Source organism: Paroedura picta, chromosome 3, assembly GCF_049243985.1.
Source record: "Paroedura picta isolate Pp20150507F chromosome 3, Ppicta_v3.0, whole genome shotgun sequence".
NCBI classification, from domain to species: Eukaryota; Metazoa; Chordata; class Lepidosauria; order Squamata; family Gekkonidae; genus Paroedura; species Paroedura picta.
In genome coordinates, this window is record NC_135371.1 from 55,090,960 (window position 1) to 55,104,417 (window position 13,458).

Here is a 13,458-nt window from a genome sequence, read left to right on the forward strand (position 1 = left end):
ATTACTTGGAGGAATTGACGGTTCAGCTGCTATTATTAAGTTTCAGCTTCACAGTAAATATTCTGTGAATATTTCACATTTTCCTATACTAACTAGTCTCCACCTCCCAAGTGTGGTAGTGGCCTGTGCTGAACTGAAAATTGTAGTCAGCTCAGACTATATAACTTCTTGGGAAAAACTTAGTGAGTGAAAAGAAACTGTCCAACATTCTAGATAGATTTTCCTCTGATAAAGAAACACCAACCCTCACTAAAGACATTCTGGCTGGTTCTACAGAGGTTTAGTCAGAACGAAGACCTAATGAGTTTAAGGGAATGTATAGCTCATGTTTAATATTTCAGTTTAAGTTTTAGCAATCTGAGCCACCTATCAAGAAAGGGGCACGCTACTTTTTAAGAACTGCAGGACTTGTGATCTTTAATAGGCATTTATCAAAGAACAAGAAACACACATACTATTTAAAAGGTTGTAAACGCGTAAGAGTTAGACCTGCAAAGCACCACATCCATCACTGGGACATTAAAAATAGCAACATTTGAAGCCCAGAATAAGTTGAATAAAAATTCAAGTTAACTTTTTTGAAGACATAAAAGAACTGGCTAGCGGTTCCACTTTATTAAAAAGACAATCTTCAATCTATCTTCTACCCCTTAAGCAAAATATACAGCATATACATACATTTCTTTCCCCAATAGATAACTACAATTATTAACCAAACACACAATTTACATTTTTCCCTCTGGAAAGAAAAAAAAATCATGTACATGTGATTCACAAGGATACATAAATGCAACCATGCAAGGTGAAGCTACAGCCCACTGCCAAATAATCAGCAGCATAACATAATAAGTCATTACTGAGCATCACTGAAAATGAAGATGAAGAGATGATGGTATCCTTTGATCACAGATTGTACGGAGTGCTTCTATTTATAGTTGTACCTAAATATAATTCTATGTTTGAAGAACTATTTCTCCAGAATCTGTTCAAATTTAGGGTTGATGAAAGAGAACCCAGCAAATGCAGACTGATCCATGGAGTCTATTAAGTTTTTGTCACTGTGCGATAATCGAGGCTTCTCGCTCAGAAACTCTCTGTCAAAGTTGCTGTAGTCACTTGCTGATTTCTGTATGACAAGGAGAATGTCAACAAGAACACAAATTAGGTGATTCAAACTAATTTACTGTCCAGAAGAGTCTGGAAGTACAACCAATTCCTTTCTTACAGACAACCTGCCATTCAATTTGGGCTTGGTCATCTGTGTGGCAAGCAGAAAGTTATTACATATAAGCTGTAGATAAACAGTAACAAATAAACATGGATCATCTTGAATTCTTCATGAATTCTGTCCTTTTTGAACTATTAATCAGAACTATGAAGTGAGTTGACTAATGCTCATTGACAGAAAATGGTTTCTGCGTTCAACTTCTCAGACCTCCAGGCCTACATCTAAAAACTTTGGTGTTAGAAGTCTAAATACAGGAAGTCTAATATATGAGGCAGCAGTTTGATGATGAGGCTAGAGCAGGCTGTCTTCTCAGCTCCTACTTTCTGCTTTATAAGAGGCAGAGCTGCCATTGTAGTAGTAAAGGTGGGGGAAAGGAGCAAAAGGAGGGCCAAGGGTCAGGGTAGTGATGTCATTTCTGGCAGAATGGCAGGGGCATGGCCAGTTGACATCACTTCCGGGTTTCCTCAAATTCTGAAAAATTATTTCAGGGGCTCCTCTACTCAAAGGGATGGAAAAGGCTGGCCCAGAGCGTTGGCTGAGGACTGGGCTCATGGGTTCAAATCCTATTGGACACTTTGTGCAAGTTGGTCACTCTTGCTGTAGCCTATTTCCCAAGGTGGCTTTGAGAATAAAAGCGGGGGAAGATCCTGCATATGCTGCCTTTGCAACAGTGCAATGCAACATCTACAAGGCTCTCAAATGCAAATGACACAAAGTTATACAGTTCTTCACTCTGCTGAACATGAGGGATTCAGAAATTACATACCACTTTAGGTTTGAAAGGTGGATCCACTTCCCTCCTCTCTAGAAATGTCCAATTAATCGTCTTGAAGAAAGAGTGATCTCTGATATTTCCAGTTACTCCCAATCGCTTTGTTGGGTCCCTTTCAAACAACTACAAAACAGAACCCATGCATCCTAATTCAGTCACTGTAGCTGCAAATAACAACATTTAAAGTAGGGAGTGCAACTTCTGTAGCTATCGAAAGATACAATATTAGAGAACCAGTTTGGTCGACTGGAATCATTCCTGCTGCTTAGTCTTGGAGTTCGAGCACAAAGCAACCTCCTATGCTGTCTTCTTCCTGTACAGTGACTCCTTAGCTCCCACTTACCAGGACAACTGCAACCCAGAATGCAAGCCTGGCAGCAGCAGACACCACTTGCAGGGAAAAGTGCATACAACATGGTACACCCACCAGAAAGGCATTACTATCACACAACTGTGTACAAAAATACATCATTGATCAATAAGGATAAAACTATTCTATCCCCGAGCTAGTTTGTTCCATTTCTCACAAAACTCTTTCATACTTTGCCTGGGAGATAATATCTATATAAATACACTTTCAGATAGTAGATTCAGACATTCACCTTAATATGTCTTTCCATTTTCCTATACTTAGTTTAAGCTAAGGATGACCTGGAGCCAGACATCCTGGAATGTGAAGTCAGATGGGCCTTAAGAAGTCTGAACAACCATAAAGCTAGTGAAGGTGACAACATTTCAGTTGACCTATTCAAAATCTTAAAAGACGATGCAGTAAAAGTGCTACACTCAATATGCCAGCAAATCTGGAAAACTCAACAGTGGCCACAGGATTGGAAAAGGTCAGTTTACATTCCAATCCCAAAGAAGGGCAATGTCAAAGAATGTTCAAACAACCGCACCATTGCACTCACTTCTCATGCTAGCAAAGTTATGCTCAAAATCCTACAAGCTAGGCTCCAGCAATATGTGGACCGAGAACTTCCAGAAGTACAGGCAGGATTTCGAAGAGGCAGAGGAACTAGAGTTCAAATTTCCAACATACGCTGGATCATGGAGAAAGCTAGGGAGTTCCAGAAAAACATCTACTTCTGCTTCATTGACTATGCTAAAGCCTTTGATTGTGTGGAGCACAACAAATTGTGGCAAGTTCTTAAAGAGATGGGAATACCAGAGCATCTTATCTGTCTCTTGAGAAACCTATATGTAGGTCAAGAAGCAACAGTGAGAACCGGGCATGGAATCACTAATTGGTTCAAAACTGAGGAAGGAGTTTAGCAAGGCTGTATACTGTCGCCTTGCCTATTTAACTTGTATGTGGAGCACATCATGAGAAAGGCGGGGTTAGATGAGTCACAAATTGGGATCAAGATTGCAGGGAGAAATATCAACAACCTCAGATATGCAGATGATACCATTCTAATGGCAGAAAGCGAAGAGGAACTAAAGAGCCTGTTGATGCGGGCGAAGGAGGAGAGTGTTAAAGTTGGCTTGAAACTCAACATCAAGAAAACGAAGATCATGGCATCCGGCCCTATAGTGACAGATTTTATTTTGCTGGGCTCCAAGATCACTGCAGATGGGGACTGCAGCAAAGAAATTAAAAGACGCTTGCTCCTGGGGAGGAAAGCTATGGCAAATCTAGACAGCATCCTAAAAAGCAGAGACATTACCCTGCCAACAAAAGTGCATCTAGTCCCTTGGACTGCAAGGCGAACAAACCGGTCAGTGCTAGAGGAAATCAGCCCTGCCTGCTCCTTAGAAGGCCAGATCCTGAAGATGAAACTCAAATACTTTGGCCACCTCATGAGAAGGAAGGACTCCCTGGAGAAGAGCCTAATGCTAGGAGCGATCGAGGGCAAAAGACGAAGAGGACGACAGAGAATGCGGTGGCTGGATGGAGTCACCGAAGCAGTGAGTGTGAACTTAAATGGACTCCGGGGAATGGTAGAAGACAGGAAGGCATGGAGGATCATTGTCCATGGGGTTGCGATGGGTCGGACATGACATTGCACCTAACAACAACAACAACAAGTTTAAGCCAGTACCTTCTCTAATATATCCTTAGATTCCTTGGTAATCCAACGTGGGTAATGAGGCGTGTCTACTCGGATTGACTCAAATAACTCATCTTCATCATCACCGTGGAAAGGAGACTGTCCAATCAGCATTTCATACAGCAAGACTCCAAAAGACCACCAGTCCACAGAAAATGTATACTTGAGTCCTTGCAGGATCTATTGAGAAGTGTAGTAAAATGCAATTGGAAGCTTCCAGATTATGACTCTTCCATCATATAAAATTACATATAGATATAGATATACATATAGATATAAAGAAGATGTGTGTTACATAAATATGATCTAGTGAGAAGTGAAAAGTGTAGTACAATGCAATTGGAAGCTTCCAGATTATGACTCTTCCATCCTATAAAATTATATATAGATATAATGAAGATGTGTGTTACATAAATATGATGGAGGTTTGAGTGTGCTGTGATATATAATTTCAAAGCAGCTGTCAAACATTTCATCTTTGATACTATTTTATGTGATAACAAAATAAAGAAAATTAAACAGTTCCAACATAATATGAAATATAACATTACATTATTTAACAGATTAATACTGCATACTTAGTTATTAGATACATTTTCCATTCATTTTATGTTGCCATTGGGGACAGTCTTTATTTCCAAAATAAAAGGATTTTCTGCAGGTCATGTATGAGTGGGTGAAGAGTTGCATTTTATACCCCACTTTTCACTGCCTGAAGGAGTCTTAAAGCGGCTTAAAATTACCTTCCCTCCATCTCCCCATAACTGATACCCTATGAGGTAGGTGAGGCGAGGCTGAGAGCTCTGACAGGACTCCTTGGTCAGAAAAGCACTATCAGGGCTGTGATGAAACCAAGGTCACCCAGCTGGCTGCATGTGGAGGAGCGCACCACAGAGACCACGAGACCATGCTCTCTTGTAAAAATGCAAACAACACACAGGGGACCTGCAAGGATTGATTGCATCTCATTTCCCACCCCCCTTCATGTTGCCCTCCCATAGCCTCTCCCCTTTTCTTGCTTCCTTCTCCTCATCAGCAAAATTACCTTTATCTGCCCTCTTTCAGCTTTCCTTCCTTCATTCCCCTAACAGCCTCTCCCTGGGAAAACTATGGCTCAGTTGTGCAGTGCTAGTTGGCCACATGCAAGGACTTGTGAGGGCACCTCACTTTCCCATAGATACCCTCCCCACCCTCTTTCCTTCTTCCTGGTAACTCCCGTAATCTCATCATTCCCTGTTTCAACCAATTAACTGGCCTACTTTTTATTTTTCCCATATCTCCAGCTATTTCTTATATATTTTCTCCCTTTACCCACAATAGGAACCTAAATCACCTTATATCATTCTCCTATCTTCCATTTTATCCTCAGAAAAACCATGTGAGATTGTTTAGGCCCCTTGAGAGATACTGTCAAACCCTCCTTATCATCTAAAGAGTTCCCTGAAGGGCTGAAGGAGGCAGTAGTTTGTCCTCTTCTGAAAAAAAACAGTGCTGGATCCGCAGGACCCCACCAGCTACCGCCCTGTTTCGCATCGGGCGTTTCTGGATAAGGTAGAGAGGGCTGCTGCAGACCCAGCTCCTGGCATTCTTGGAGGAAACATAGGCCCTGGACCCATACCAGGCAGGCTTCCGACCTGGCCACAGGGTGGAGACTGTGCTGGTTGCCTTGTTGGGCAATCTTTGGAGCCAGCTGGATCAGAGCGGTTTGCCTATGCTTGTGCTTTTGGATCTGTTAGCTGCATTTGATGCAGATCGGGGGTCATTAACCCCCGGTCTGCGGCCCGGTACCAGTCCGCGAAGGCCACGGTACCGGGCCGCCGGCAGCCACACCTGCCTCCCCCCCCCACAGCGAGAAGCTCGCCAGGCCCGGCTAGCTTCTCGCTGCAAGAGGGAGGGGAAGAGGCAGGTGCGGCCGCTGGCACGCCGGCAACACAAATGCGCATGCGCAGTTGCCGTGCATGCGTGTTTGCGCCCCTGGTGGGGCGCGTTTGTGCGCAGCTGACGCGTGGCGCCCGGACCGTCGGCTCTTCCCTCACTCCGGAGGCGGTTCCTGACCACAGAAAGGTTGGGGACCGCTGATGTAGATGATCAAGAGTTGTTAGCACACCACTTTGCGAAGATGGGGCTAGTCTCCTTTCTCCAGAACCAGACACAGGGGGTGTCAGTGAGGGAAGAGTTGTCAGGCTCCTATGTGCTCCCTTGTTGGCTGCCACAGGGGGTGATACTCTCCCCCACACTTTTCAACATCTATATGCACCCTCTGGCACAGCTGGTCCAGGGTTTTGGGCTGGGTTGTCACCAGTATGCAGATGACACCCAGCTATATCTCCTGATGGGTAGCTGGATGGACTACCCCTTGGAAACATTTGCCAGTTGTTTGGAAACGGTGTCTGGATGGCTCAGGCAGAGTTACCTGAAGCTCAACCCCTTCAAGACGGAGGTCCTGTGACTGGGTAGAAGGGGGCAGGATCAGGAAGCATGCCTTCCCTCCCTTATGGTTGTACCTACTGCCAGGAATTTGGGGATGAATTTTGATGCCTTCCTTTCTACAGAGGCTCGGATCATGAGGACAGCCCAAGTGGCATTTTACCACCTGCACTAGGTGAGGCTACTAATGCCCTGTCTCCAGAACACTTGGCCACAGTTATCCATGCAATGGTCACTCCCAGATAAGACTTCTATAACTCACTCTAAGTGGGCATACCCATAGCTATGACCCAGAAATTGCCATTGGTTCAAAATCCAGCTGCTAGGGTTCTTACGAGGTGGATGTGGAGGACCCATATCCAGTCTGTGCTGAGGCAGCTGCCTTGGTTGCTGGTTAGCTTCTGGATCAGGTTTAAGGTTTTGGTTCTTACCTTTAAGGCCATCCGTGGCCTGGGCTCCACTTAACTGAGGGACCACTTGTCTCCTTATTCCCCCCACAGGCCTCTTCAAACTCTGTGGGTTTGAATCAGTTGGTTGTCCCCAGCCCCTGGCATGCCTGATCTCGACCAGGGCCAGGGCCTTTTTGGTCCTGGCCCCGACCTGGTGGAATGAGCTCCTAGAAGAGCTGAAGGCCCCGACAGAGCTATCACAGTTCCACAGGGCCTGTAAGACGAAACTCTTCTGCCAGGCATTTGGTTGAGAACAGGCTAGGAAGATCAGTTCCCTCTCGGTATAGGCCCCCTTAGGCCAGACACCGCCAGAAGATGCCCCCCCCAGGTGTGGCGGTGGCTGTTACTATAGGGTATGGATGGGTGAGATGGGGGAGGTTAACACATTGGGGTTTTTTGCCACCATTATGGTTTTATGGTATTATGTATTTTATTTGGTTTTAAAATTTTATTGTAAACTGCCACGAGCTGGCAGGGTTAATAAATATAAATATTTACAGTATAATCCCCAAATAACTATTGCTAATTAACAGCTTTTAGTTTGATTTATTACATTTTAAAATTGTTGTAAATTAATCATGTACTCGACGTCCTGGTATACTACATGTGTGTATTCCTTACTTCGGGAGCGATGTAGTCCGGAGTACCACAGAAAGTTGTTGCCTTGTTCTCTCCATAGACTTTCTCTTTGCACATCCCAAAATCAGCTATCTTGATGTGGCCATCTTTATCAAGCATCACATTGTCTAATTTGAGGTCTCTGTGAACAAGTTTTTAAAATTACTTTACCATTTAACCAGAAACTAGTACCAAAATGGTTCACATTCCTGCGGCATCAATGTTAAAGCTGCTAGTTGGGATGGAATACTTTAAATAATAAAGAAGCTGAAGTTGGTAGAAAAACAAATGGACACTTTTCAATAAAGATTAAACTGTGCAGTGTCAATCATGACAGGAATAGAGGTGAATAAAATGGACTTGATGGAGAAAAGAAAACACATTTGAAGCTGAACCAAAATACAAGGGCCTTATCATACTCACTTTGGAGGATGAGGATATTTTTTGCAATGGAAGCAAGGTTTTTTAACCCTGAAGGTATGTTATTAACAATGGTTTGCATTCAGTGATCTGCTCATGCAAGAATCTCAAATCTCCCCCCCAAACCCCCCCCCTCTTCTGGCCTCATGAAAGTTGATGGTTTGGGATGTGGGACCCATGTGCAGAAATGCCCACATAGCTAACTAGGCTGCCTTTTCCATAAGTGAAGCTGCATGGTAATAAAGTGAGAAGGAAGGGAGTTCACATCCTGGTCCCTCCTCACTGTATCTCACTGACTTGCAAATGGGTCTTGCGACATGAATCAACTTATTTTCTCTCTTTATTTTGTGATTTATATTCTGCCTTGTCTTGCCTGGGATTGGAAAGTATGGCTGGGGGGAGGGGAAAGTGAAGACAACCCTCAATCATCAACTACTTTCACTGATGGTTCATGGAGTATAGTCCTATTGCTGTATTTAACACACAGCTATGTATTGTTGCTTAAAGCCTCAACATTTCAGCCAAAACAAAGCAAAACAGGGAATTTCTGGCACTGTTTTGTACTGGAAATATCCAAAGGCTCATCCCTATTCCAAACATTAATAATGACAGTCAATTGCTTTGCACAGGTAACTACTGATTTAAACTGACAGATATCAGAGGGACCGGTTGCAAGGGAAACAGGAAGCAAAGCTCTGGCTGTATGCAAAATGATCACCAACAGATATATTCTTTGGATTCTAGCCTTAGGCAATTGTCATGAAAATTGAACCATTAGTTAATTGGCAACAAAGTTGTATTCTTCTAAAACTAACTGCCAAGGACAGAAGCAGGCAAGAAAGTCTGTGTGATCAAAGCAACCTCTGAATGTTGTTTTCCAATAGGTTTCAAATATTTGTGAATTGAATACTATGTATTTCAGCACATAAAAGGAAAAAGTATTTCAGTATCTGAATTTTTAAAAATTTTCTGTGGTCTGGCACATTTAGTAATCAGTTAAACTAATAGTCTGACCAAAGAAAGCATGTCTTTATTAAATGAACATGTTTTCTATATGGATATTTATAAAAGCTAGAGGCGACAGCTGACATCTTAGAAAAGGGTCTTTGGGGATAGAACAAGGGGTGTCTTTCTTAAGAGGTTACCTGCTGCATATTTTTAAAAGCAAAGTGATTATTTTTCTTAAACTGCTTTGATTCATGTGCTAAATGACAGACAGGCAAAAGGATTAAAAGATGATACTTAATGAACCTACAGCTCTATAGTTTATTATAGCCATTTGCACTCAGCAGTGAGCAGTAACCAGAAAGAGCAACAGCTTTGCTGTTCGCAATAAATGACATACTTGAGCCAGTGTTTCAGAAAACATCAAGAAATTCTTTGTTTCCTGGAAGCTGACTTCCAACTGCACTTACTATGGATACAAGAGATTGTAATCTGCTATTTCACATCAGGAAGAATGTGGGGAAGTGCTATTCTTCATCCAAGGTTAAGCTATCAACTTTTTCTGATTCCTTCCCTATTGGATTAATATTTGTGAATTAAAGAAAAAAAAATAGAATTCCTCCTAAATAACTGAAACAGCACTAGTGAATCAAAACCTGAGAACATTTTTAACATATCCTCTCTTTAAAAGGTGGCTTGATAGAAAATAACAATCAACAAAGGGTTAGGTTGGTTGCATGGCATCAGATCAGTAGTTGACATAAGCTACCTGCAGAAAACCCTGAAAAATAATACATTTGTAAGTTTGCATCAATATAAATTAAGGTGACCAGATTGTCCCACTTTTGGAGGGACATCTGGGGGCACCTGGCAAATTGTACTTATGTTGAAATTAAAAATATATATATTACAATACTGGTTTTGCATTCTATGAAACTTTTTGTTGCTCCATATAGACCAAATTTTTAATCCTTCTCCCCCCCCCCAGTCAATGGTGTCCCGCTTTACCAATGTTAAAATCTGGTCACCTTAATATAAATGTAATGCTAACTGTGCAGTGATCAAGATTCCAAATTAAAAAACCAAAAGTTTGATTCTGCATATCTCAGCCTCTACTAGCTTTCTCAGAACAGCCCAATATCCAAACTCATGGCACACTGCACACTGATTTGGTACTGATCCCCAGTGTACTTTCAACAAGAGGTCAACCCTGGCTCAAAAACTATTAACTTTCCCTGCCACTGGAATGAAGACAAAGCATCTCAGTCTTGGTGCTGAACACCCAGCCTTTCCTAGTGTGAAACAATGATTCTTCTGTGTAATGTAAATAACATTTCATTCTTCTTGTTGCCAAGGAGAAAAACATGAGAAAACAATTATAGATTTGGTCTCAAGTGCTTGTTTGAATCGCCTCTTTTCAACACCTTCGGAATAAACTCAAAATTTTATTAGGGAACAGTTCCCTGTAAAACACTCTACTTGTAGGTTAATCGCAGAACCCACTAATTCATCACTGAGACATAACTGTTGCAATGTTTTACAAGACTCTTACCAAGATCAATCTGCACTCACCTATAAATAATGCCTTTGCTGTGAAGAAATTGTAAACCACACAGTATTTCAGCTCCATAAAACCTGAAAGAGGGCAAAAGAACTTTAAAATAATAATAACAGCCTAATTTGTACTAAGCCTATGAATGGCATGATATTTATTCTTTTGTTCAGTTACTTCTATAACCCTCATTTCTGCTGTAACCAATAAAGGCATGCAAACCTGTCTGACATTCTGGGCAATACGTCAATGGTAACCCCAACCTGGCCCATGATTCTCCAATGTATCTGAATTGTTACAGAGGATTAAAATTCATCCCATACATTCTTGCCCCTCTAACCCTGAAAATCTCATGACTCCTTCCATCAGAAACAGTTCTGCTCACTCTATTGTCCACCTCAGTCACTGGGGAGGAAGGAGGAGGGCAGAACAGAATGTCAAGATGCTGTAAGACTTTTCCCTGACCTTGACTGCCTCCCACTCACTTGACATCATCAGAAACAGTTAATTGAGCTTGGGTGGAAGACAAGTGTGGGGATACTTCTCTAGCTTCAATTTACTATACCACTCAAATTCAGTGGAAGAGAGAGTCATCTCACATTGAAGACGGGAGTTCTGAGCTGGGGAAGCTTGTCCTCTGAACCACAGGAGTATATTGATTTCTCCCGTCTCATGTTGGATAAACTGTGCCCCAGCCACCTGGAAAATGGTTCTGGGAACTCAAGGCTGAAATCTACACATATTTACTGAGAATGAGAGCTATTTATAAGTTAATATGCTGATGGAAAAGGCACAATAAAACCAGAGTCCAGTAGCACCTTTAAGACCAACAAAGATTTATTCAAGGCGTAAGCTTTTGAGTGCAAGCACACTTCGTCAGACTACTGGACTGATTTTATTGTGTTACTTCAGACCAACATGGCTACTCATCTGAATCTATCCTGATGCCCCTGCATCTCCTTGTGACCGGCACTAGTGCGCAAGTGCGCAAGTGCGAGCTCTGCATAGACAAGGGGCGGGCCGGAGTGCTGCTGCTTCCCACCAAGCAGAACGGGTCAGTCACGCCGAAAAGGCTGGCACCCCTGTCTCGCTGCTGATGCTCGCCACAGCCATGCCGATGACCCGCCGCGGCCGCGCTGGATACCGCGCAATACTGGATGGAATGTAGAATGAGGTGGGCGGGCATCGGGAGGCCACTATGGGCAGCTATGTCTATCCCAACTGAAGTGCACCCGGCGTATAGGACGACCCCCCCACTTGGAGGCATGTTTTTCAGGAGAAAAAAGTAGTCTTATACGCCAGCAAATAGGGTAATTATTCCTTTATAAGAACCAACTCTTCTTCTTCTTCTTCTTTATGAATTTGCCAGAATTTGAAAATTTAAGCAGAAATGTTTCCTTTATTTAACTAGATTTTTAAAGCCTAATTTATCCTTTTGTGTATTGATAGACTAACCCTTTTGTTATAGAGTATGTATAACTTATAGCTGGGGCTTTTACATGGCTAGGTTCTCCACTGCCTGTCAAAATACTTCAAACTACTATTTTCTGGGGGGGAAATATCTGTCAAAAATACATTCATGCTGTATTATATTCAGAGTAGGGAACTTATATTGGCAAAAGAGGAGGCCAAAGTATGCTGTTCAAATTCTACCTCAGAACAACAAATCCAATCTAATTGTAAGTTAAACTCTTTGTTCTTCTCCTGGCCATAAAAATCAGACTGATTGTGAAAACCCTACTTTGAGCTATACTCTTTTAAGAAATGTGTATTCTGCTCCATAAAGCCTGAAACAGAGCAAAAACACTTTGAAATAATTATGAGGAATCTGTTTAGACATGAAGCCCACTGATGACCTAATAGCTCTTCTTTTTTCAGAAACAATTAAAAATTGTCCTTTCCCCTTAATCATTATATGTTGTAGAGAGCCAGCCTAACCTCATGGGAAGCAGGATCTACCCACTCTTATGTTCATTGCTCTTTAGTTCTCACAGTCTTGATTTCCCATTGTATATTATCTTCTCTCTACAGATAAATTGCTTCCTCCATCTCCTGTCTGATTTGAAATTTCCCCATAAAAGCAGAGACCAGCACTTGAAACAGCCTTTTTGCAGTAACATGTGATATTTCAAAAGGATTTTCCCTTTCTTTTCTTCGTTCTCTTTCCTCTACCATTATACCTTCAGAAAACAAATGGGGAAGTATATTATTATGACTTGTGTTTTATTTTATGATTTTCATTATAGAACGGTCTTTTTCAACCTTTTGACTGTGGAGGAGCCCCTGAAATAAATGTTCAGGCTTTGAGGACCGCTGGAAGTGATGTCATCTGGCCACGCTGACATATCACTGGAAGTGACCTCACCACCTGCACCCTTTAACCTTCTTTCACTCTCTTTCCCTGCCTATTTCTACAGCAGCTCTGCCTCATGTAGGATGGAAAGAAATTCAGGAGCTGAGAAGACAGCCCAGATTCCACATACCATGCCATAACTGACTCCCCCTTCCCTTTGATTTTTACACCTATAGCCTACCCACTTAGCTCTCTGGGCAGAGGCAGCCAGTTCCTTAGCTTGTGGCTAAGTCCATTAAGGTAAGAGGGGAAAGGTCACAGATCCCCTCTGGAACTCCTGTAGACCCCAGGTGTCCACTGACTCCTGGCTGGGAATTCCTGCTATAGACAATGTGAACTGGATGTATTTTATAGGAAAATGTTGGGAATCAAAGACACAATTTATGTATGAGCCAACCCATATTTCTATCTAATAAGCAAGTTTCTTCTTTCCAATATGTAAGTGCATATTTTATATTTGTATTTATGAGATCACTCTCTCTCCACTATACATAATGTGCTAACTGGCAATTTTCAAACCGCCTACACATTCCATTTTAGTAACTGGTTGCTAATGGATTTTTTCCCTTTCATTTCAGACAGGCCCATTTTAGTGATGTACTGCAAGTTGAATTTATTTACCTGTACATACAAACCTGCT

The 13,458-nt window shown here is 42.2% G+C and overlaps 1 protein-coding gene across 3 annotated transcripts in view; it reads right to left on the minus strand.

Annotated features, from left to right (window-relative positions):
* Positions 1 to 389: 389 nt before the first annotated feature.
* Positions 390 to 13,458, minus strand: part of PRKCD (protein kinase C delta) — an 82,021-nt gene continuing 68,952 nt past the window's right edge. For all 3 annotated transcript variants that reach the window (XM_077325755.1, XM_077325753.1, XM_077325754.1), the window contains exons 14-18: positions 10,486 to 10,548; positions 7,552 to 7,690; positions 4,046 to 4,234; positions 1,995 to 2,123; positions 390 to 1,126 (exon numbers count right to left, since the gene is read on the minus strand). In XM_077325755.1, coding sequence (XP_077181870.1) covers positions 968 to 1,126; positions 1,995 to 2,123; positions 4,046 to 4,234; positions 7,552 to 7,690; positions 10,486 to 10,548 — 679 coding nt within the window. In that variant the 3' untranslated portion in view covers positions 390 to 967. The remainder of the gene's footprint in view (positions 1,127 to 1,994; positions 2,124 to 4,045; positions 4,235 to 7,551; positions 7,691 to 10,485; positions 10,549 to 13,458) is intronic.